Raw genomic sequence first — 25,701 nt, forward strand, 5'->3', positions numbered from 1 at the left:
TTCTGATCAACAGTGGATCAACGTAGTGGTCGGTCTGACAGAGGAAGCGATTACAGGCAATACGAGGAAACACTGTGCTATTATCTCCCTCAACGCGAATTAAAACTCTGCCCAATGCCAGCATATTGTAAGATTCGTATATCAGTTGAATTTACCCCCGTATAACGTATAACCAATCATCAAAGATTATTTGTGGGTATGAAATTTCTCCATGACACTGACGTAGGCCCAGTTGCCTCAAGGATCTCTTACCGCGGCAATTATCCTTGAATATGAGGCACGACTGTGTCCTATGGATAAAAGTCCTGCGACCTCGCAATTATAGTGGCAGACATTGGGGATGATGTCCGGAAATGTGAGACATCGGGTAGGTTGGATGGAAGACGTGTTCGGAGTGGGAGGCGACCCAAATTCAGAAAACGCCAGACTTTCTACGCTACGAGGTCAGGAACGGGAGATATGGTGGAAAATGTACCGAGGGAAGGCCTGGTCGAAATTTGAGGAAATTTGAAAATTTGCACGATACCCGGGTCGGAAAAATGGCCAAAACTGCAAAATCGTCAGATTCTCAAAGGAGATGCCTTATTCGAATCGGAGGCGAGCCAGATTCAGGAAATGCAAGACTTTCTACGCTACAATGTCAGGAGTACGAGATATGGTGGAAAATGTGTCGCCGGAGGGTCTCGTCGAAATCAAGGAAAATTTGCATGATGCCCGGGTCGGGATGTGTGAAGGACAAAGAAGAGGGAACGCGGTCAGGTTTTGACGGGGATAGAGTCTAGTAGGGCAATGTAGCTGAACGAAACGTCTTTCTGGACGGGCTAAAATCCACGAGGTCTCCAAACAACAATATCCTAAAATATGAAAAACATATGGCATGGTAGAAGTCCCAATGCAGCGGCGACTGGTGGAAAGATGAGCCCGCACAGTAGGTTTAGATATACGAAGGTGTTGTAGATGCTTTGTCTGTTTGTGATCATAGACAATGGAATTACAAAATACTAGATAAGAAGGGCCAAAACATGCGAAAGTGTTACCGTCACCTGTGCCACCGAAGAAGTGCTTTCGGATTCCCAATAATGAGAGCCATCCTGGAGTAATGCGTAAGTGCTTTCAAAGTGGATAAAAGTCTCGACAAAAATGAGGATTTTCTAGCCGACAGCCAGAGCTGAAGCTCAACAATGGACGACGGTTTAGTTGTTGGGGAGGAGAACCGCTCCATCCGCTTTTTTGTGAGTTGACGTTAATGCAATAGGGTCCCTTGTCAATTGCGCCCAGATTTTTTCCTACATACTTCTTGATATAGAGGTCGTCCTCGACGCAGTTTGAACTAGTGACTTGTCTAGAAACAGGATTTTTCGTTTGTAGCCTTTTTGATCTTTTATACACTATCTGGATTAAAACTGAAAACTTATTTGCAAAAATACTAAATATTGACTTTCTGCTTTTGTTTTAAATCACATTTTTAATAAAGATTAAATATTTCTAAAAATTAATGGCAATTTTCGGTCAGATGTTCTATGATTTGCAGAACTGGTCCTTAATTTCCAAACTTTTCACCAGCGATGAATCTATTTATCATATCCAGTGTCCACTTTGGTTGGTCGGCGGTCGCAAAATGTCCAGCATTTCTCACAAAAACTTCCACTAAATTTCCTCCTTCCTTAACGTACCCGGCTACATCTCGGTCAACCCTCCATACTTGCCTTGGTGCAGCTTTATACTCCTGTGCTCCGTTAAACTGTAACTTACGAAGGTATCTTACAGTTGGCCAATATGGAATTAGGAGATCCATTTGACCCTTATAGACGCAAACTCGATAATGATTCAGAAGTTCCGCAAGCCAGGGGGCAACTGATTGGCTGAAGCTACTCTTTAATGTTTTGTCCACTAAGGTGTCGGCTTTAGTATGATAAGAAGAAAGCTACCATTACCAACGTGGATGGCCCTCCGAGTGCTAGGTTGTTGGACGAAGTTCAACCAAGCATAGGATAAAGCCGTGTCTAGCTCTGTTACCACGAATTTGAACAAGAACCTGTACCCAGTAAGATCTTCAATGATAGTTCCGTCAGTACTGCTCAACGGGTTTGTCCAAAGTCTTTCAGATACTCTAGTTACGCAAGCATGATCGTTCCTTTCGATGCATGCGCGTATTTCAGCTTCCAGTTTTTTGAAGTTTGCAAGTCCATCTTCGTCGATCAGTCCTAATCCGAAGAGGTTGTCTCCATAGTCAATTTGGGTGATAGGATCAATGAAGGCATTTCCCATAGCCAGTCCACCGAGTTTGATGTTCACCGGGGGTCTAGTGCCGGCTTTTGTTGCTTCCTCTTGGGTCTTATGGATTTTGTAACCCAAGCTTATAACGAATCTGCCCGCATACGAACTACCAGCTATATAAAGTGGCAAGTTTTCAAACTGAGGGAAGAGTTTATACAACTGTCTCAGAGCTTCATATAAGTCTCGGTTAACATCATCATAATTTTGGGCATAACCAGCGTCATTTTCGGTGAAACTATATCCTGACCCAACAGGATTGTCAACGTAGACTATATTGAAGTCGTTATTCCATGAATATGCTCTCCTCTGAACGTTTCCATTGTCAGTCATCTCTACTGGTCCATTTTCCATGAACAACGCGAATATATCTAGAAGAAGTCCCGAGACCACCTTCCAACCACAAGATAATCGGTGCTGTTTCTGGGTTGGTTTTAGCAGGCCAATACCAGAAGAACATATTGGAGTTGTACTGTTCGTTAAGAGTCAAGTACCCCGAGTAACTTCGTATATTTGCAAAAAGTCTGGCAGGAACCTGGGCTGCCCGGCGAGCCTCTTGGATTTTCCCTGATTTTATTGAAGGAGTCAAGAAAAGGGGTTGACCCGGGTCATTATCGTTTTGGCGGTGACGATGTGCTAATATTAGACTTGCTGAAGCAAGCAAGACCAACACTCGCGTAAACAGCAGGGAAGCCATTATCTCGTTAGGTGGAAAGATTCTAGATTCGAATCTATTCGCAGTGATTTTAGAAGCGCACTTGTCACGATCCGATGTGTTTGGACAAACTACTCGATTACAAAGTAAACTTGAACTGAGATGAGTGGCTAGACTCCTCGGTTAAATGCCATGCACAATCGTACAGGGTAGGGACCACTGTATCAATTCAGCGTAATTCTTTAAACGAATAACGAATGGTTTTATTTTGGGTTTACTTGTTTATCTCTTATTTGAGTGATCCTAGTTGACCCAGGCTTTCGGTGTATATTTGTAAATAGAAGAATGTGAATACTCCACAGGAGAGTAATCTTTTGAAGTTGTATCTGATTAGAGAATTTTGAGTCACGAGATGAAAATATTCGTTATTGTTGATCTGCAAATCTGGAAAAGAGGTTTGGAGGTTAGGTAAGGAAAAAAGTAGGCTTCACCCTACCATAGGGGATGTGATGGTGTTGCGCCAAATTTCCCGTCAAATATTTCAGCAGAGTATAATAGACGAGTATTTTTAGCCATGTTATCAGCGGTGAATGCTATGAGGAGTCAAGGGTCAGAAATTCTTCTAGTATGATAGAATTCTAGACAAACTGAAAACAAGAACTGTAGAAAGACAACAACAACAGAATAATGTTTTGCACCTCTTCTCATGGAACGTGTGCTCCCTGTACAGAGATGGAGCTGCCAAGCAGCTAGTGTAGAAACATGAAAAAGTATGTTTTTAAGGTTCTACCCATTTATTCAACAAACACCGAGAAGGTCGAGAGAAAGAGTGCGTAAAAGAGTCGGATGGCGTCGAATTTATATCCTTGCCGATCCATATAGTGACGTTACTTTGTTGAGCATATCAGCTGTTGAAAGGCGTTGCCATGTTGGTGCTGTCAAGTCATTACCATGTCGCTACACTGCTCCCTCCTGAGTAGTTTTGACGGTTAACGGCTGGAAAACTACGTATCGAATATTACTCGCCTCTCACTCGCTGGTTTCGCTCTTGGTCCTACATACGTTTTGGGAGCCAAACTTATTGGTCGTTGGGCTGATTCCGTTGGATCAGATGTTACTTCGAAATAGGCAGGTTTTAGTCACTCGACGCTGATATTTGTTGCTTTGCCCTGAATTTCGATTTTAAAAACGTTGTCGGAAAGTCTTTCTAACACCTTATATGGTCCTTCGTACGGATGCTCTAGCGGCTTCTTCACTCGATCAATCCGCACGAACACGTGTGAGCATGTAGAAAGATCCTTGTGGACGAACACCTTCCTTCTATCATGTCGAGAGATTGGCGTTACACGAACTTGCGTCATATGGTGATGAAATTTCTCAACGAAAAATTTCGGATCGGGAGGCATTTCCTCGTCAAGAAAGAACTCTCCAGGAATGCGAATCGTCGAAGCAGGATGGTATGTAGTGGTTCGAATCTTTTTGCAACCCACTAAGTGCGTCAGCGGCTGGAAGATCAAGGATTCGAACTGGGATCGTTGGTCCAATGTTAATATAGTAGGTGCTCCAAATCGTGAAATCCAGTTGGTGTAGACTGCGTCTGCGATAACATCTGCCGTAATTGATCGTATCGGAACCGCTTCAGGCCATCTCGTAAATCTATCGATCATAGTCAATACATACGAGTGACCTTGTGATTGCGTTAGCGGTCCGACAATATCGATATGTACGTGACTGAATCTCGTGTCCGGCATATCGATTTGGCCATGCGATGGTTTTGCATGTCGTCCAATCTTACTTCGTTGACACGCTAGACATGTTCGTGCCCACTCAAGAATGTCCTTGAACATTCTAGGCCAGACATATTTTCGGCAAATCAGCTTCTTCGTGACGCGTCCGCTTGGATGAGATAGTCGGTGAGTAATCTCAAATATTCTCCTCGTGAGAAGTATTGGGATATGCGGCCGTATTTGGGAAGTTGACAGGCATCTGCTGTAACGTTTTCCTCGCCAGTGACGTATATGATATTGGTCGAGAATTGGCCGATATAGTCTAGTTGCCTTAATTGCCGTGGACTAGCTTTATCGGCTTTCTGTTGGAAGGCAAACGTTATCGGCTTATGATCGGTTTTGATTAATAACGGACGATCTTCGACCATGTAGCGAAAAAACTTGACTGCACTGTAGATTGCTTGGAGTTTTCGATCGTAAGTGCTGTACCTACGTTGTGTATCGGAGAACTTCTTCGAAAAGAACCCGAGCGGTTCCCAAACATCGTTGTTCCACTGTTCGAGAACTGCTCCCATAGCCGTGTCCGATGCGTCTGATTTGATGGCCAACGGTGCATTCTCAATGGGATGTCGTAGTAACGCAGCGTTGGCAATTTGCTGTTTGCACTTTTCAAATGAGACATCTGCTCGTGGATTCCATTCGATTTTGCGTTTATCCCGTTTCCTTGCACCAATGAGATACTCGTGAAGAGGTGCTTGAATTTCGGCTGCATTCTGCAACGATTTTCTATAGAAATTAACAGCTCCTAGAAATCGTCGCAAATCGGTAATTGTTGACGGTTTTCCGAAATTCAAAATGGTTTCCACTCGTCCTGGAAGGGGCTTGATGCCATTTTCGCTCACCAAATATCTTAAATATTCGGCAGAAGATGTTCCAAAGCTGCATTTATCGACATTGATGGATAATCCGTATTCACGGAGTCGATTAAATATCGTCAATAAGTGCTTCCGATGCTCCTCGTTCGATTTAGAAGCGATAAGACTGTCATCGATGTATGCATAGCAAAAGTCCAATCCGCGGAGTGCATGATCAATGTACCGATAGAAAGTTTGTGCGGCATTACGTACACCGAACGTCATTACTCGGAACTCAAAAGCCCAAAAGGAGTAATGGTAGCTGTTTTGGGAATGTCCTCGGGTGCCTGCTCTCGTCAGATCAATCGTGGAAAATACCTTGCATCCACTCAGTTTGTGCGCAAAGTCACTAATGTGAGCGATGGGGTACTTATCTGGGACGGTGATAGCGTTCAAACGCCGATAATCTCCACATGGTCTCCATTGTCCGTTTTTCTTCCGTACCAAGTGTAACGGGCTCGCCCATGGGCTACTCGATGGTTGGCAAACTCCCTGTTGTAGCATGTAGCCAAATTCGGCCTTTGCTTCGCGCAGTTTTTCGGGCGTTAATCGTCTGGGTCGGTCAAAAACAGGCGGTCCTTTAGTCAGGATATGGTGGTAGATATCATGAGCCATCACTTTCGCTCGGTCAGATGGAATTGTGATGTCGACAAAATCTCTCAGAATGTCATGATAACTTTCGCTAGACTTCAGTGTTGTCATACCACAAGTTATGGTGCCGGTGAGCTTTGCGATGCGGAATAAGTTGGTCTTTTCGTCGATTATCTTCCTCCTGCGTAGGTCCACTAATAAGCCATAATGGTGCAGCAAATCGACACCGATTATTGGTTGTCGAACATCCGCTAAAACGAACCTCCATGTAAACGGTCGTCGTAAGCCGAGGTCGAGCGTTATGATGCGATGTCCATATGTTTTGATCGGCGTATTGTTGGCGGCATAAAGCTGAAATTGCATTGGCGTGTGCTGATTTTTGTCTTTAGGCAAAACTGAAATATCAGCACCGGTATCCACCAGTAAATGCATGTCGCTTTTCCGATCGAGTACTAATAATCGGCTGGGTTTACTGTGAGAGGGGTCGTCCTCGACCGCCGAAATTCGGGACGACGAATTTAGTTTTCCGAAGTCGCGGAATTATTTTGCCACTTACATGGCGGTCAGCAATTACGCACTTGTTTCCCAAACCGTTGATGAAAGAAGCAAAACCCTCGATTCCGTGAACCTGATCTTTGCCTTCTGGTGCTCCGTTGTTTGGATCGGGACCGGTTGCGTGTCGTGATTTCCAGTCGGTCAATTGGGCTCAATATTTGCTCCAAAACATCATTTTCCGTGGATGCCTTCTGAACGGTGGAAATGCAAGGCAGTTGTTGTATCTCGATCATTAAATCCGCCATTTTCGCCAATTTATCGACGTCTGCTTCGTTAGAAATCGCTAACACCATTCGAATATTTTCGGGCAATTGCTCAAGTAGCAACGATCTTAGCATGGCGTCAGTTACCTGCTCCCCGCCAGTGTTTCGCAAGTCCTGCAGGTAATGCGATGGTCTCTTTCCTTCCAAATTCTTCCCTTGGAAAAGTCGTCGCAGCTTGGATTCGGCGGACTCTGCAAATGCTGCCAATATCCTCTCCTTCACGGCTTCGTACTTATTTGTTGCCGGAGGATTGCGTGCTATCGAGATCACATGCGGAAGGATTTCCGGCTCGGCAAATTGTATCACGTACTTAAATCTTGTTTCGTCCGACGTGATGTGATTAGTGTGGAACGCAGCCTCTACCTGCTCAAACCAAAATGCCGGGTCGGGTCGATAAAATGACGGAAATTTTTGTATGCGTGCCGCTTCCACGAATACGCCTGCTGGTTGATTAGCTAACGGCGGCCGGAAATCACTCTGAAGGGATGTTTTCGGCGTCTCTGGCGATTTGGATTCGGTGGCCATTTTGAAACTCGCGCTTGGTGTCGATTAAACGTATAGAAATTTAAGATCACTGCACTTTTTATTTTAACTCTAGTCGTCGGGGTCACCAATGTAGAAACATGAAAAAGTATGTTTTTAAGGTTCTACCCATTTATTCAACAAACACCGAGAAGGTCGAGAGAAAGAGTGCGTAAAAGGGTCGGATGGCGTCGAATTTATATCCTTGCCGATCCATATAGTGACGTTACTTTGTTGAGCATATCAGCTGTTGAAAGGCGTTGCCATGTTGGTGCTGTCATGTCATTACCATGTCGCTACACTAGCCGATACCCTGCCCCAATATAAGGCTAATGTATCAGCGCTGCAAGACATGCATTGGACAGGGACCGGTTTCCTGGAGAAGAGCCGCTACACCATATATTATAGTGGCCATCCAGTAAACCATGTGCTCGAAGTAGGTTTCTTAGTCAGCCAAAAAATGACACCTGCTCTTATTGGCTTTGAAAATATAAGCCAAAGGCTATGCACTCTGCTTTTGCGATGCAAATTTAGAAATATGAGCCTCATAAACGTACACACCCCTAGAGAGGAGACTGTAGAGTCGGAGAAGGATACCTTCAACGAGGCAGTTGAGCGGAACGAAGCCTGCTCCAAGTATGATATCAAAATCATACTTGGACATTTCAATAGTCAAGTAGGGACGGAGCCAGTATTCAGGCGATACGTTGGCTTCCATAGCTTACCAGTGATAACGGACTGTGGATTATTCAGTTAGCAGTATCGCACGAAACGGTTGTTGGAAGTATCTGGTTTGCGCGGAAATCGGTCTATAAACATATGTGGGCCTCTCCAGACGGGACCACTTTCAACCAAATTGACCACATACTGACTGAACGCCGCCATCTCTCAGCCTTGATGAATGTCAGAACATATAGGGGGCCAATATAGACTCGGATAACTATCTCGTTGACATGGTGCTCCGAGCTCGAATAACACCACCACCCAGAATCTCCTCTGACAATCAGGTGAGAGTCAACATTGAAGACATCTGATTTCCGACCGAATGGGCATATTGGAGCGATGGGTTGAGTACTTTGATGAACTACTGAACAACCAGAATAACGGCGAGTTGGAGGCCCCACCAATTGAAGACGACGGCCAAATACTGCCACTACCAAGCATAGAGGAAATAGTCCGTGCAATTCATCGGCTTTAAAGTCATAAGTCGCCAGGAGCCGATGGAATTACAGTCGAATTGGTTAAATATGGAGGTGACCAATTACACCTAGTGGTTCATCAACTTGTGCTCAAGGTGTGGAACAGCGAGTCGACGCCTGGCGGCTGTCAAAGAGGCATTATCCTTTAGGCTATTCAGAGAACTCGACTATGGAGCTGGCCCGACCTCTCCGATAACCATATTCTAAGAGGAAATATATGCCATTTTACTGGTAGCATAAAAATGTTCGTGACAAGAGTGGAAAGGTTGTTTGAATCTGTTCCAACATCGTGTAGCCCTTTCAGTACTGAATACCATATTGAGGCAGTTGGTGTGAAGTTATCATAAGTTGCTGCTGGAACTTAGCTGATTAAACGAAATTTCCCATATGTGGGTGCAGAGTACTAAAACATCGGTGGTAAAAAGGAGGCTGGCGGACTGACTCGCCAAGGGTTCGGCTTCGCAACGGTGAGACCAGCGTCATTATTTGGCATTCACTGTCAAGCCTGCTCTGGAAGGCGCAGTTGCAAGGGTTCATGGTGACGAATGGTGAAATTTTAATTCCTGTCATCAGGCGAAAACCTTATGATAGAGTTTGGGTCATTTTTATTGTCCCTGAGGAAGTAGGACATGAAAACAATGGTAAGACACTGCCCCTTAAACGCTTACATAGAAAAATTGGGGAGATGGTTTTGATTCTATGGAGCCAATGTGATAAAGGGCTGGAGATGGCCCTGTCTCTTCAGACCCCGGAAGAATATACTTCGGTAAGGTTATCTTTAACGAAGAATAGTACAATGAGCCTATTATAAGGTCTGAGTGCATGAAACTACTTTTCCACCGAACTAAACTAATGGCATTTAGTGCTTTTTTATAATATTCAATTTCGTCCTCTTATTTCTTTCAAAAACCTCTTCCACTCTTCAATTCTACTTTCTTCCTTTATGAACACTAATTCGGCCCTGAATTTTATTACCATTCCAACCTCCCCGAGCACCATTTCTCTCTATTTCCTCACCCATCACCCTTTGCCGAATTGACACTCACCACCCCCACTTCTATTGGATGTAGAGTTCCCCCGATCAGGCCTCAAAACTGCGCATAATTCTATTTAATTCAACTGCCGGAAAACCAACTTTAACGGTGTTAACCCAGCTTTAGGGTCAATCAACTGGGATCATATATTATCAAACTTGACGTGTGATCAAACTATTGGCACCTTTAATAATATTCTGTATGATTTTATCTCCCTGTTATTTTCGTTATTCTCCTACTTGCGAACATTCTTACCCAACTTGGCTCACCATGGAGATCTTTGATAACATGCGTGTGAAACATGCATTGCGGAAGAAGTTTCGGACTTCAACGAATGATGCTGGTCTTGCCCATTTTAAGGTTTTGCGCTATATTGTAATGTTGATGATTAAAATAGTGCACAAGAGGTAATTATTGAGCGTCGAGGCCGCTTTTTCTCGTGGTAACTTAAAACCGTTTTGGTCGCACACTCACCACTCCCGTAACTACATCCAATTTTCCCTTCTTCTACCAACTTTGCTGATCACACTGTCAACTACCCCCCAACAATTCTGCGGTCTTCTTTGCTCTTACTTCTTTTCCGAGTTTGCTCCCTCGGCCAATGCACCCTCTACACGTCTCCTTTATTCAGGCTATTCCAAAACTTTCTTCTTTCGTCTTGCTCGAAAATCCTCGGGAGATACGGCTTCGACTGACTGACCGCGTATTTGGGTCATCTCATTGTAATGACTAATCCGGTTTGAGATGAGCAGACGACCATCATAAGTGGCGAGCTAGAGGGAAGAGCTATCCCAAAACCTAAAAGAAATTGTCTAAGTTGACCGTGAAAGCCTGCCCGCAAATACTGAAGATCCATCGAAACGCTTGTCGACCTGTACTAGCCAGGCGCGCTTCAATCCCTGACGAGTTATTCTCAAAATTTACGGGTCTATACCAGTCCACACCGGATCGCTCAAATATAGGGATTCGCGTAAGCCTAATGAGTTAAACCAAAAGGGTCGCTAAAACCTGAAAAATGAAAATAAAAAAAAACACGGTTTGACCGCGAGCATGGGGCCGTAAATCTCCGGACTCAAGTGCCGCGATCGAGGGGAAAGAGATCCACGACGGATCGTTTCTTCTACCCCAGATGTTTCGGCGTTAGAGACGTTAGACCATCTCATTTCTGGTTGCACTGTTATGGCACCGGTGCAATGCATTATTAGACATAATGCTGTATGTAAGGTGATTCATCAAAACCTTCCATACAAGCATGGGCCGATTACGGGCATATGTCCGGTTTACGGATATGAGCCGCAAGCTCTCAGGGCTTCCCTTGATGTCCGGGGACTCTCACCCAGTCTGGTTCAAACCATGCAGAAGTACACCATTCTGCATACGTGCTCGATGTTGCGGGGAGTTCTTGACGGATTCTCCCATTGACCTACCACCAACCATTACCATTACTCGCAGCGACACAATCCCGGCCAACATCAAGGAGCCATGGGGGTAGAGGCGACGACATCAACAACACGACGTCGCATTGCAGGTAACAGTTTCAGTACTCGCCGAAGTACTCTTCTCCACCGTCCAGCTAAGGTTTCTGCTGAGGTTCGGGACGAATTCCAAAGAGCGTTTATAGAATTCTCGGAAATGGATCCTTTGCATAGACCAGGTATTCCCAGGCTCTATGCATCTCCAGCAACTCCGAGAATTCTATCTCAAATCAATGATTAGATTGCATCTCGACTATGTGCTGATAGGTCGCTGTTGAAACTACAATCACTTGTGTGTTGTGGTGCAGTTACGGCTGTCAGATTGCACGGTCAGAAGATTGGCTTTCGCGAGACACGTCTAGCTGAAATTCTGGACACACTAAAACAGAGACTTTCTATCATATGCAGTCGGTTACGACGGTATGCGGAAACTCACTCCAGACATATCCAGAATATAACACAGGCGAGCAACCAGCGGATATTTTTCAGATCTCTCAACGATCCCAGCAGAGCATCCAGACAGTGCAGTTTTTGGTGACGGAAGCGAAAGAATACTGGGGTGGACTTTGGAAGTTACCCACCCAGCATGCTGAGTGGATCACTGCCGAAGGCACCCGCCAAGCCACTACGCCCGGCATGAATTTTGTGGATGTTACGGAAGAGGAAGTTCGACAAGCTTTAAACAGCTCGAAAAACTGCAGGGGCCCAGGTCTAGTTTGGGTGTAGAACTTCTGATACAAAAAGTTCACTAGTATACATGGTCGGTTGGCACAAAGTATAAATCAGGAAGTTAGTCGGCCGGAGGAATTTCCACCCTTCTACACTGCGGGGATTGCCCACTTTATCTCTAAAAAGGACACGGTGCAGGACCCCGCAGATGCAAGACCGATAACTTGCTTACCATCCCACTACAAATTTCTAACGTACATTATTAGTGGAAGGGTCAATCCTGGAGACCGACAACATTCTGTCCGAAGAGCAGAAGGTCTGCCGTGTTCGGTCAAGGGGTTACAAAGAGCAATATCATTATCGACTCGGTAGTTGTAACATAAGCAACTAGAGGCCAAAGAAATCTCTTTAGCTGCTATATCGGTTATGCCAAGGCTCTTGACAGCGAACCGCATGCCTGGATGATCGATGTACTGCATCCACATCGCATTGATCTGAAACTAATAAATGGTGGTCAAAGGGTAGCATAGGTCCCAGGGCGAAATATGGATTGGTACCTACAATGGAGCATACAACCTGGGAAACGCGTGCTGAACCAACACCAACAGCTCTACTATCAAACCCTATCTCTATCTCCACGTGGTGACCGCTGGGAGCTTTTTCTTAACGAAGAGTTGCAGACGGAGAAGGATGAAGGCGAGTCTTCCACTTCTAAAAACGGGGCAAATTGTACCAACTCCAGGTTGGGGGTTGGGTAGGGCTGACAATCGTATTTTCTCGTGGAACGTGTGCTCCCTGTACAGAGATGGAGCTGACAAGCTACTGGAGAATTCAACGAAAACAGCCCGAATTCTTTTCCTTTTTTTTTATTTTGGGATAAAATATTTCAATTAATTATTCATCTTGCCAGTTATATGTCACATTGCATGTATATGTTTGTATATAATGTGAAATCAATATCCACTTACAAAGTGAAATTATATTTTTAATTCACTACGGATAAAATATAAATTAAAACTTCTTAAAAGCAAACAGAGCCAATCTTGGGCCAACAATTTAAAATTCTCTCTATCACATTCATAAAACTCTTTTTGTATCATTCCTTCCACATGTTTGAATACAGAGGCATGAGTAGCATAGCAGATATTTAACATTTTGCAGATATTATCATTATGCACTTTGGAAGGTTAATTTGCAGCTAACTCTACCCAATTGATATTCAATCTTAGAACTTAAATCTTATTTTTTCTTTAAAAACAATCTTGATCTTAATCTGCTCCATATTTAATACGCTTAAGTACTTTAAGATGTAGTTATGTATGTATATTTATTGTTCTCATTTAAAATAAAAATTTAGCGATGTTCCCCTGAGACAATTGAATACAATGTCCATTTTTACAGAATTTCGGCACCATGAATATAATTCAGTTTACAACTATTGAGAATTTATATCGATGGTGATTTTGTCTCAGTGAACGACTACTCGATATTTTAGAAATGTTACTTTATCTTTTTACTGACCAGTTTCTTTACGGCTTTAACAAATATACATTGTCCTATTCTAGTTGCTTTTTTGTTCCTTTAAATATTCAACGAAAATACATTTTGATAAGATCTCCTAATATTTCTAATCAACGTAAATTATAGTCTAACTAGTATTTCAGTATAACACTTTAATTAGCTTAATTTTATTATATGTGATTAAATTGTATATAAACGGCAATGTATATTTTTTTTTTCGTGTTTATTCTAATTGTGACATTCTTAAATTTTCTCAACGGGTTCTTTCTAAAATCCATCTAATTTTATCAGACTATGTTTACTCAATAACCAGATTGTTCATTATAAAAAGTATGAAAGAGATTAAATGTAATTTAATACAATTATAATCATCTTTTCTGGGAAACTTGATAAGATGATGGAAATTATCACGTGAATCATAAACAAATGATGATTTTTTATAAACAAACCTGGTTAGTCCTATTCTCCAACAATTATACTTTTGCCTATAGGAATATTCCCTGCAAATATACTTAAAATTGGATAAATTAATATACATATACCGCTACTTACATACGATAAGTTAATATCTACATAAAAATTTGACTTTATTTCTTTATACGAACTCATTCTTAATAAAGATGAAAAAAAAAACCGCTTTTATTTTTGGTTTCTAATTTTTCTTGAGGTACTCTTCAAAATGTTTATGTTTTATTGTCCGCAAGTGAGACGAATGAGGAAAGTAAAATCCATTTATCTATTTAAATATAAAATGGAATTTTTGATTATATTGTATTTGAATTTTGAGTAATATGATATCAAAATTTAAAAATAAAATAAAATATAAAAGATATGAATTAAATAATTGTAAATTTATAATTCAATGACAATTTGTAATTTAATGACAATTCAATATATGTATATAAATCAAAAGTAACAAAATTCTGATTCATGTAGACTTTATGGAAGTGTACTAGTTTTTATACATTCTCATTTGATTTTTAGCTTGAATAATAAAATATCTTGTTGAAAATTAACAGATTTGTGCGGATATTCCATTGATTGTATAGTAAATATATAAAATATATTCATTCAGTATATGAATTAGATATAGATGTCCATCCATATAATGAGATATATTACAGTTTGCGCAATAGCAATCATATGGAATACTAAACGGGTGGGATTTCAAAAGCTGTTTTCATTAGGATATACAGTAGTCCCTCAACCTTCGCTTATTTTGTATCGAATAATTGCATATTAGATGGAATCAGTTCCATTCAGTCTCTAGCTACTTTAAGATAAAACCTTGTGAAATGGTTAAGTTGCATCATGGAGACGTTAAATAGATGAGTTTTTAATGTATATGGATGTGATAAAGATCAGACAGAATTTTATAGTGAGAATAATAGTTCAAGTTAGAAATTGAAACTTCAAAGAATAATTTTCCTATTGAGTGAATAAGTACTGCTGAAGAATTCGAATTCCAGAAAGGTTAAAGAGTGATTAATGATTGAAGTGTTAATTCCGATTAAAAAATAATCCAAACTGATAATGATTGTTTTTCCAGTAATGGTTAATGGTGCTTAATGATTAACTTATGACAGTGAACCATAGCTTTTTACAATATATGGCAGCCTCATGATTTTTTTTCAGATTTTTAGGGTGGATAGTTTCTTAGAACGGGCCCGTTAAAGAAATGATCACTTTCGACCGCCGCACTCTCCACCTCCTCAGCTATTGCCAAAACTAGGCCCCGCCGCGTCGGAGAGTACTAACCGAGACCTTTCATTTGATACCCCACATGGCTATATATGATGAAAACAAATGAACACTCCCTTTGTATGTATGGGGACCTCCCGTTCACAGTTTCCACCTTTCCATCAAATTCGGTGTTGATCGCTATAGTCGTCTCCGAGAAAAATGCGTGCAACGGACAGACAAACAGGCAGCTGAGGTTATGCAAGAGAGCGGACTTCGACCCATTGGGAGGTGCATACAAGGCAGTTATGGCATCAATCAAGGGTATCTGATTTGCTGCGGGATATCATTAGCACTCTCTTCCCACAAGTTTCAAGTAAATCGACCATACCCACTGTCCAAATAGATCCCGATGAAATTCCCGAGGTAACCACTGAAGAAGTCCTGGAAGCCACGAAGAAGATTGACGAAAATAAAGCCCCAGGTTTAGACGGCATTCCAAATAAATCATTGACAGTGGTTGTCGAAATAATTCCAAGCTGGTTCGCTGAAACATTTACGACGTGCCTCATAGATGGAATTTTCCCGGAAGTGTGGAGGAAACAGAAGCTTGTGGTAATCTCGAAGCCAAATAATCCTTTGGGTGGTGATCCTTTGTCTTAAAGGCCTATATGTCTGCTAAACGGCATCGGCAAACTTTTCGAACGGCTCATTTTCAATAGGTTTATACCAATCACGGAAAAGGAGGGTGGTCTCTCAGACAGGCAGTTCGGATTCCGAAAGGCAAGATCTACTGTCAATGGGATAAGTACGGTGACGAAAATTGCGGGAAAAGCAATGGAGTCCAATAAATCTTGCGCGGTGGTTACTCTTGACGTAAAGAATGCCTTCAACACGGCAAAATGAAGCAAAATAACTGCGGCTTTAGCCAAATTGGGTGCTAATAAATACTTGGTGCACAGTCATGGAATTTCTCCGGGAGAGGATATTGTGTTACGATTCGAAGGATGGACTTAAAACGCATGAAAGAACTTGCGCGGTTCCACAAGTATCAGCCCTCGGTCCTCTCCTGTGGATAATAACGTGTGACGGAATTTTGAAGTTGCAACCGCCCAAAGGAGTGACAATCATTGGTTCATCTAGCCTTCTAGATGGGTGGAAATCTATAGCCAATATCCAACAGCACCTTTCCTTGTCCTATACGCCGGCATTCCTCAAGGTTTACTCCTTTCTGCAGCACTTTTGTCCATGCTCACCGCTAACATCCACGAACCAACTCTACAGCCGTGTCCTATCTGAATCCTTCAATATGCGGGTGACCTAATCCTTTACACGGCGTCAAAGACATTTGCCACGGTGAAGTTCGTCTAAATTCTTATTTCGACGAGCTTTACCATTATTTTACCCGTTGGAAACTTTCCTTAAATCCCGATAAATGCGAGATCATCGTCTTCCATGGTAATATGAGAATTGCGCCGAAAATGTGAAGTGACATCAGAATTTTGTCACTCAAAATCCACCACGATCCTATTCCTACTGTGAAAGAAGTGACATACCTCGGAATGACAATGAATTCCCGCCTCTCTAACGTCCCTCATATAAAGAGGGCACTGGCTTTCGGAGATGCTCACTGAGCATTTCCTAAACGCCGAAGGCAAACACACGCTTTGATTTATCGCAAGTGGTCCGTGGATTTCACGTTATAGCTTGCGAGGACCAATTCTCTAGGGACTTTCTCGTTTACATGGCTCACAACCGATTAGCTCCACCGGAAGAAGTACAACATCTGACGAACACCATAGCAACAAAGAAGGCAACCTGTTGATAGGCTGCGACGCTAATGAAAGGCATACGCTTTGGAAATCAACGAAAGAGGTGAGTCATTCTTTGATTTTCTTATCACTTCAAACCTATCGGTGTGCAACAGCGGCAGTACACCACCCTTCCATTTCCCCAGCTTGGAGAACTGTTAAGGTGGGGACGAGGTCTTTGGAATCTCCGTAATAGCCGATAATGGGATTTTTAGAGTGGAGAACTGGAGAGTATCCGACCAGAGATGCTTCTCAGATGACAGTTGGATACTTTTCAGTCTCGATCTCGCCGCAGAGGTTTCCAAACCCTTTAGAGACGCCAGAAGGATCGACTAGAGAAAGTTTGGTCAAGTAATTAAGAACAAACTCTCCGGTACGCAAAATGGTAAGATTGGCACGACAGACGAATTGGAGTCAAAGGTTGGAGCTCTGAAAGAGGCATTCGATACCGCCTTTAAAGTTCCGTGCCCTACTAAGTACAGCAAAAAGACACTGCCACCATGATGGAATGAAGATCTCTCCAGCCTCAGGAAGCTAACCAGGGAAATCTTCAACATCTGCTAAAGGCATAAATATTGGCAGCCATACAAGGACGGTTCAAATCTCACTAGTGGCAGTGGGATTTGTATCGTAATTTGACGTCGGATACCAGTCGACTCAGCTGTGAATGAGTACTTGAGTCAAATCAGGGTAATAATCTCGGGCGAGCGCAATGCTGACCACATTGCTGTAGTGTATCGTTACGGTCTTGAGTGAAGAGCTCTAACAAACTGCAAGGCCCTGATTCAATATGAATTGTTGCGCCAACGATTATTATTATTATACAAGAACTGCCTGAAGAAGTACAAGTGGGCCATCAAGACCGCCAAGAGGCGGTTTTTGTTGGACTATTGTCGGAACATTGAAGGACCAGTGAATCCACGAGGCTTAGTAATATTCTGGCGAAGGAACATAAAAGCCCATCCTTTCTTAAAAGGTTGGAAAGCTCCTGACCGGAATTTTCGAGTGAAACCTTGGAGCTGCAGGTACAAGCGCACTTTCCCGCCTGCGAGGACTACTGTGAGTCAGAGCCTTGCTTGGAGGGTTTGCTGCCACCCCGGCGTGCGAGGCTATCAAATCGGTGATTACCGAGGACGAGATTGGGTGGGCTATAATCAGCTTCTCCTGGTATAAATCTCCAAGCCCAGATGGCATAATGCCAGTCATACTACAGAAGCAGCAGGAAAGGGTTGTGCGGTGGCTTGTTCAGATTTCCCGGAGCTGTATCTCTTTAGGATACGTACCACAGTCCTGGAGACGTGCACGAGTGACTGTCATACAGAAAGCGGGCAGACGCGGTTATGAGTCTCCGAAGGATTTTCGACCAATCAGCCTGACCTCTTTCGTACTGAAGACCCTAGAGCGCGTCCTGGATCTATACTTGAGGACTATTATGGAGAGAACGCTTTTCTCTAGGTCTCAACATGCCTATCTGAAAGGAAAATCCACAGAAATCGCTTTCCACGAGGTAATCGACGCAGTTTAGCGGTCACTGCAGTACAAGCAGTAAACCCTAGCTGCCTTCTTGGATATAGAGGGAGTTTTCAACAACGTTAGTGCCTACGCTATCAAGGAGGCCTTGACCAGTATTGGATTGGAGGGTTATCATATGCATTGGATTATTTCCATGCTGAGCACCAGGATAATCCAGTCGGATTTGGGAGGCAACCATTTGCCCAGAGCTGTGAACATCTCTCCAGGGCTCTGGTTAATAGTAATGGACGAAATTTCACGAATATTGAACAGCAGCGGGGTGAAGATGATGGCGTATGCCGACGATTGATTGGTGATATTAGCATCAGGGATGTTTGCGTCCATTATGACCAGCATAATGGAAGAACCGTTGCAAGGGGTGTTCCTGTGGACCGCAAGATGTGGACTCGGCATAAATCCAACCAAAGCCGAACTGAGGCTGTTCACCACCAAGACAAGGATACCTGAATTCCACCTACCACGGCTGAATGAACAAAGATTGGTTCTTTCCTCCAATGTAAAGTATATGGCTGTAATCCAGGATCCAAAGCTAAATTGGAGATTGAACATAGAACTGAGGATTAAGAAGGCCTGTACAGCTTTCTATGCCTGCAAGAGAACCTTTGCAAAGAAATCGAGTCTCCGGCCGAGGATGGTTCTCTGGATATACACCGCTGTAGTGCGTCCGATCCTAATGTACGGCTCTATTTTATGGTGGCAGGCTTTGAGCAAAAAATGCAATACAGCTGCTATTGGGGCTCTGCAGTCCTGCCTGGCAGATGCTCTTAATGTACTTCTACATCTCCTTCCCTTAGACCTTCATATTAAATACGTTGCAGCGTGCAGTGCCGTCAAGTTACGTGAGTCCAGCTGCTGAGCAGCGAAGTCCTAGGCCACAGTAGCATCCTAGACGAAGTACCTCGGATTTGAGCATTCCCCAGACTATGCCATACGCAAGCTGAACTTCACGAGAAACTTTGCTGTGGACTTTTCAACCAGTGCAAAGTGGAAGACCAGCGGCGTGTATTCTTTACTGATGGATCAGAGAAGGTTCGTGGAGTTGGTGTGTAGGCTTTCTTGAATACACACAGTGTATCCAAATCGTATGGTTTCCGCGGTGCATTCCAAGCGGAAGTCCTGGCGATATTGGAAGCCTGTCAATGGCTGGAGCGAGATTCCCAAGCCATTCTGACCGATAGCCAAGCGACCATCAAGGCCTTGTACTGAGCGACGACATCCTCTAGGCTGATGGGACAGTCCCGAGACGCGCTGAATCGTCTGGGCGGCACGCTCAAGGTTATCCTCCTTTGGGTTTGCTGGCGTAGGAACTTAAAGGGGAATGAGTGGGCTAACGGATTGGCTAGGCGAGGCTCACAATTTGTTAATGCACTGGTCAGGGAAGTGGAAGATGCTCCAGGATTCAATAATTTCAGAAGTATATCCCCTCCCCCCCCCCACGAATGAGACTGTTCCTCCAAGCAGAAAATAAATCACTTCGGCCATCAATGCCTTCAAATGGAGTGAAGCTGGTGTGTTTGTCTCTCGACAGATTTGTTTATCGCTACACCTGTAGTTACTGCAGATCTACTACTCCCACTAGCACAGAAATGTTGGGAATCCGAGACCCTTCCTAGAGAGAGGAAGAAGGGGATGGTCGTGAACAATCCAAGGAAGGGTACCCGACCCATATTGAGTATGACAATTGGAGAGATATCTACGTGCTCCCTGCCGTTGTAAATATAATAGCTAAAATAATTCTGGTAGGCTTCAATGAACATCTCGAAGGCTTTATTGAGCAGTTTGAGGTCCAAAACAAAGTCCACTAGGGTTGCACCTTGTCAGCGGTGACGTTCTTCATGCTGTTTTGCTCGAAGAACGTGGAGGAGTACAATGGACGATGACATCTTTCCTCAAACACCATCGCAACGCTCTCTCACCGGGCTATGAAGCTTGGCCAAACGATTCTGGATTTAGCAGAGAGAGACAAGCAGAATTGGTCTGAAGCAATGCGAAGAGAGAGAAGTGCTTACTAAACTGAAAGAATGCCAGAACTAATACCTGGATAGTATATGTCCAATTACAATATCTGCTTAGAAGAGGATGTGTTCCCGACCCAATGGAAAAATCAACGGTTTGCACTGTTATCAGAGTACAGGGGTAGTGACAGGGTGGTACGAAAAAATACAGTGGTATCATCAGCTCCGATATTAGGAATGCTTCCAACTCTACGTAGCGCCAGCGTATTATCAAATCTTTAATATATCTGGATGTCTTGTTGAGGATGCTGGCAGCCCTGAGTCCGCATCCACTTGATGACGGACTAGACGCCTTTCCCTGGACGAAACCGTCAGTCGCTTTTTTTGATAAACTTGGGTGGTAAACCCAAAAAAGAGGAGTTCGTGGAGCACAAAAGCGGAAGTAAGTTGCTTCCCAAGTGGTCTAGTCCGTCATTAAGTGGTTGCGGAACCAGAACTCCCAGTATCCTCAACAAAAAATTCACTTCGGCCTGGTTTAGGTCGGAACTTACGATGTATTTCAGCAGCTAGAAGGTTTCTCTATGAGGCTGACGTACGATCAGTTAAAAATTTGGTAGCCTGCAGAGTGTCTAATGGATCAATATTCTGTATATACCCCGATATGCAATGTACTGATCAAATTTCGGCAACAAACTGCATTTGATGGTAATGCTAACGACATCGGTTTCAGGAGTACATAAACATATTGAGGATGTTCTTTCGGCATGTGTCAGGCTAATCAATGAACGACCTGTATCATGTGAGCACGAGTCTGGGAGGGAGACTGGGAGACGTAAATTGAATAAAGCTTGAAGGTTTGCTGCGGAGCAACGTGTAGTTGCGTTTAAGCTGTACATTAAATACTTTATTGTTATCCTGGAGTTGTTCAAGCGTTTCCTGATGCAATTCCCAACATTGGAAGACTCAAACCACCGAGGATGCTTCTGGTAGCCAGAATGTCTACACCAATTTTGTTACAGTGACCACCGCTATAGGCGAAGGCTTCAAAATTAAGGCATACTAGAGGAAACCAGGAGGGACAATGTATCATCGGACGATATTACGAATTACATGGGAATTCGAGGAACTTCAGACGAAGTGGGTAGAATTCCAATTTGCTGGGATGATGTCCCTTGATATCTTGGCTGAGAAGATTTGAAGATTGTATGATTGAAAGGTGCGCTGTGACCTTAATCCCGAGAAGCGGCGATAGTGGGAGAGGAAAATGTAGATAATCAGGATGTGTCAAGGATTCGGAGGCATAAGTTGGTGTTTTCATACATAATTTTGCATATGACGGTTCCCACTTTTTAAGGTTTTGTGTAAACACAAAACCTTATTAAAATCGGTTTACCGTCTGTCTGTCTGTCTGTCTGTCTGTCTGTCCGTCTGTCTGTCTGTCTGTCTGTCTGTCTGTCTGTCCGTCACACGCATTTTTCTCGGAAATGGTTATAGCGATTAACACCAAATTTGGTAGAAAGATGGGAACTGTGAACGCTCACGCATACAGTGAGTTACATCCTTTTACGTCGAATTTAAGGAGGGGTCCCCATACATGCAAAAGGGGGGTGTAAATTTTTTTTGCATCAAATATAGTCATGTGGGGTATCAAATTAAAGGTCTCGGTTAGTACTTTTCGAAGCCGGTCTTAGTTTTGACATTTGTTGGAAAGGTGGGGAGTGCGGGGGGTTGAAAGTGATCATTCCTTTAAGGGGGCCATTCTCAGAAACTACCAAACGGAAAAATCTGAAAAAAATCAGAAGGCTGCCACTATATGGTGCCTGGGCTCCGAAATACCTTCCATACTGATATCTGTACAAATAAAGTTAATAATAGTATATTACCATAATTTTAGTAATTGGCTGCAAAACCCCCCTTAAGTTCACGTTAGCACCATGAAATTTCGCAATAATATAGTCTATATCATAGAGCATGATCTCACCAAGTTTGGTTGAAATAGCACTATTACTAACAAAGTTATAATACGTCAAAGTTGTCGCTTCCTTGCAAATTCAAGACTATGAATGTCAATATCATCCGAAAGTGAATATTCTCACATAATATATGCATTTATTACGTGCTACGTACTAAGAAATACACAAAACCTTTCGTACCTGAAGCGCCCAGCTTCCGGTTTCCCGACTTGTTCATTATTTTTTATTTGAATGGCTAAGTAAGTATGTATGAAGGTTCTTAAGCTTGCCAGCCAGAAGGAAGAGTTTGAACTATTTTCGAGGAGACCCTTACGAGCAGAGGTGACCATTCCGCAAATGATTGAATCTTTAAAAAATGGTTGAAATGCAGTAAATGATATCATAGAAGGCATGGAGGTGACAATTCTCAACGGAGATGTAAGTCGGCATGGCTGTAATTTTGCTTGCTTTTTTTGGACTATGAAACATTCTGCCCCGTAGGAATTCTAATCAATTTCCACTTTTAACTATAAAAAATTTAAAAAAAATTATAATCAAAAATGGGGAAGGATTCAGGACGGTGGACTAAATGTTTGCTATGTTCTTCCGGAACCTAACTCTCGCAAAGGTCAAGGGATTAATGTTGAGATATTTAGTATATCTTTAAATTAAGGCCAAAAAGCCTTAGTTATAGTTATATATAGTTATTTACAAATATCATGTATCCATGTTTATTTATATATGTTTATCATTTAATATTCTTAAATTATTACTTTAGTGCTTGTACCATATCAAACAATAAACAAATGTTTTATATATATAAAAAATATTTGGGTAGATAAATTAGTTTTTTGAATTCAATAGGGTCAGATAAACTTCAAAGTGGATTTTGTACAATATTATTGTGGAGTTCTTCAGCTTATTAACCAACATTTTCTTGTTGTACGACTACGATCCGATGGTTACAGAAAAATATTTTTAGCAAATAAAGATTTTATAATTTAATTTTGTTTGCTAAGCTAGACTGGGCATAAATGCTGACTGTAATTACCAATAAAACAATGAACAACTAAGTGCAATATGTATACAAGCTTCGTGTTCAACTATAAATTATCATTCGGCATTTTTGATATTTTTTAAAAAAAGTGATAATTCAGTATTATTCCTTTCTATGCGTTTGTAAGCTTACATAACTAACAATACAAAGAAACCGTGCGTATAGAGTATATTGCAATATAAATATAATATCTTTTTTATCATCCCAAGTTTACGGAGCAATATTTGAAATAAATTGCATTTCCCAACATTGCGTATTATGATTCCCCTCAAAAAAATAGTTTACAAATCCACCGAAGATGGAAAGAATTGCTCGATTAGTATCAGATTGATTTCTCGTGATATCGAAAGATACATCTGATTGAATGTATTTTAAATGACAATTTATGGTACAGCCACTGATCTGATTTTTATTGTTGAATATTTTGATCAATTATTGTACTTCAGAATACGTTTTCAGTTTTGCAATATTTATATTTGATAACTGTCCGTCAGTTTGTTATTAATTTCTAGAGTTATCTATTCTATAACAGCAGTAAAAACTCCCAAAGAATCCACAACGACACAAATCACAACGATCATATTGTTAATGTTTTTAATTTTTAATTTTATTATACATTATTCGCTTATTCGTGCCAGTTCGTCAAAGTTTCAGCAATATTTTAGGGTAGTACAGGAAAAACACAAAGTATGAACTTTGCTATTTATTATCAAATTCATCCGTAGTTAATCCATAATTAAATTCGGTGAAGATACGACCTTGGGTGAAAGCGAACCCACAGATAAGCGAAATTTTTCCAGTTCATATTTTTACATACATATGTATATCAACAAATTTACATTAGAAATATTTAATCTTTTTACAAACAGTTCTTATGATACGCGAAAGTGCATTCTTTATGATTGAAATCCATGTTCGCAAAATTGTACGGAAACTTGAATAAATTCTGAATGGGGTGGAGGAACTTGTAAGGACTTAAGTGGGTTATTTTGTGAAATTCTCATAGCAACCCGCAGACAATCACTTCCCTAAATTGACTGCACTTGAAAGTATATTTGCTGCTAGACGGGGAGATATTTGCATTTTATGTAGGGAACGGATGAAGAGAGTGTGGTACTGGACTATAGATACAAGGATTTCGCTGTTGGTTATGCAAATTTGTAGTTTATTTTACGGTCATGTCGAGAATATGAGCTGTTAAGGATGATGTACGAGAGAAGCATAAAAAAACTTTTATTTTAGGAGTGATGTGAATATGGTTACTACCCCGGAATGTGTGTAAATCAGAGGGAAAGGGTCGTTAATAAAATTTTGTTGTATGTGGTGTTTTCTGGACTTTTATCCAGAGAGCAAGGTTTATCTGCAAAAGTGATTAACACAACTTAGTAGCTGTGTAGTACTCATAAATATAGTAGTATGCAATTACCATTGCGAGTAGTAACATCAAATCTAATGAGGTCATATTTACAGCTCCGAAGGATCCCACTAACTTAGAGATGGCTAGCTGATGTATGCAATATTACAAAAGTGATATCACCTCAAAGGACCTGTGCGGAGTTGCCAAATCTCCCATCAGGCGCGTCCCTTCGTGCGGATAAGGGAATGCTCGGGGGGCAGGGCTTCGGAGACCCAGTGCCGGCGGTTTTTGGGAGTGAGCAAGCGGGCTCCCGGCCGTCGATATCCAACGACCGCAGTGCCTCAGTAGTGGGAAACTTGGCTACTGTGGCATCTAATGCTACAAGAGATAATGGTGGAGTGGAAATTAGGTCCACACCGGATCCTTTTAGGAGGAGTTCGAAGCTTGGGGGATCACCACCGAGAACAATGGTTCTTTTTGGTATTCGAGATTCGTCGCGGGACTCTGAAAGAAATACGAATAGTCCCTTAATCGAGATCATTCCTTGTGGCGCAAGGCGCGAAAGCAAACGGGAACATACCGGAATGGCGTTCGTTACACTCGGGGAACGAATAAATGAACTCTGCGAGTTCATCAAGGAGAGGCGGAATATCCACCAAAATATTCGAGCCTTGATAAGAGGCATTAAATTGTCTTATATCATGGCACTCGAAGAAAAGAATTTCCAAGCGTCAGTTGGCAAGGTCACAAGGGAAACGCAGGTGACGCCTCCCCGTGATAAAGCAGGCGGGAAGACAGGAAAGCGGGCTAGAGACGGTACTAGCGAGCCTCTTGGACAGCAAGTCCCGAAGAAGAAAAAAGCCTCTTCACCAAAGAAGGCGGAGCCGGCGAGAGTACCCGCGAAAGACGGTAATCTCACGATTGCAGCCACAACACCTACAAAAGTGGAAAAAACCA

At 42.3% G+C, this 25,701-nt stretch overlaps 1 protein-coding gene across 1 annotated transcript; it reads right to left on the bottom strand.

Annotated features, from left to right (window-relative positions):
* Nucleotides 1-1,890: 1,890 nt before the first annotated feature.
* On the bottom strand, nucleotides 1,891-2,607 carry LOC119647242 (vitellogenic carboxypeptidase-like). The gene has a single exon (XM_038048112.1). It carries the CDS (start codon nucleotides 2,605-2,607, stop codon nucleotides 1,891-1,893), a length of 717 nt encoding a protein of 238 aa, XP_037904040.1.
* Between the last annotated feature and the right edge of the window lie 23,094 nt (nucleotides 2,608-25,701).

Source organism: Hermetia illucens, chromosome 1 (assembly GCF_905115235.1).
Source record: "Hermetia illucens chromosome 1, iHerIll2.2.curated.20191125, whole genome shotgun sequence".
NCBI classification, from domain to species: Eukaryota; Metazoa; Arthropoda; class Insecta; order Diptera; family Stratiomyidae; genus Hermetia; species Hermetia illucens.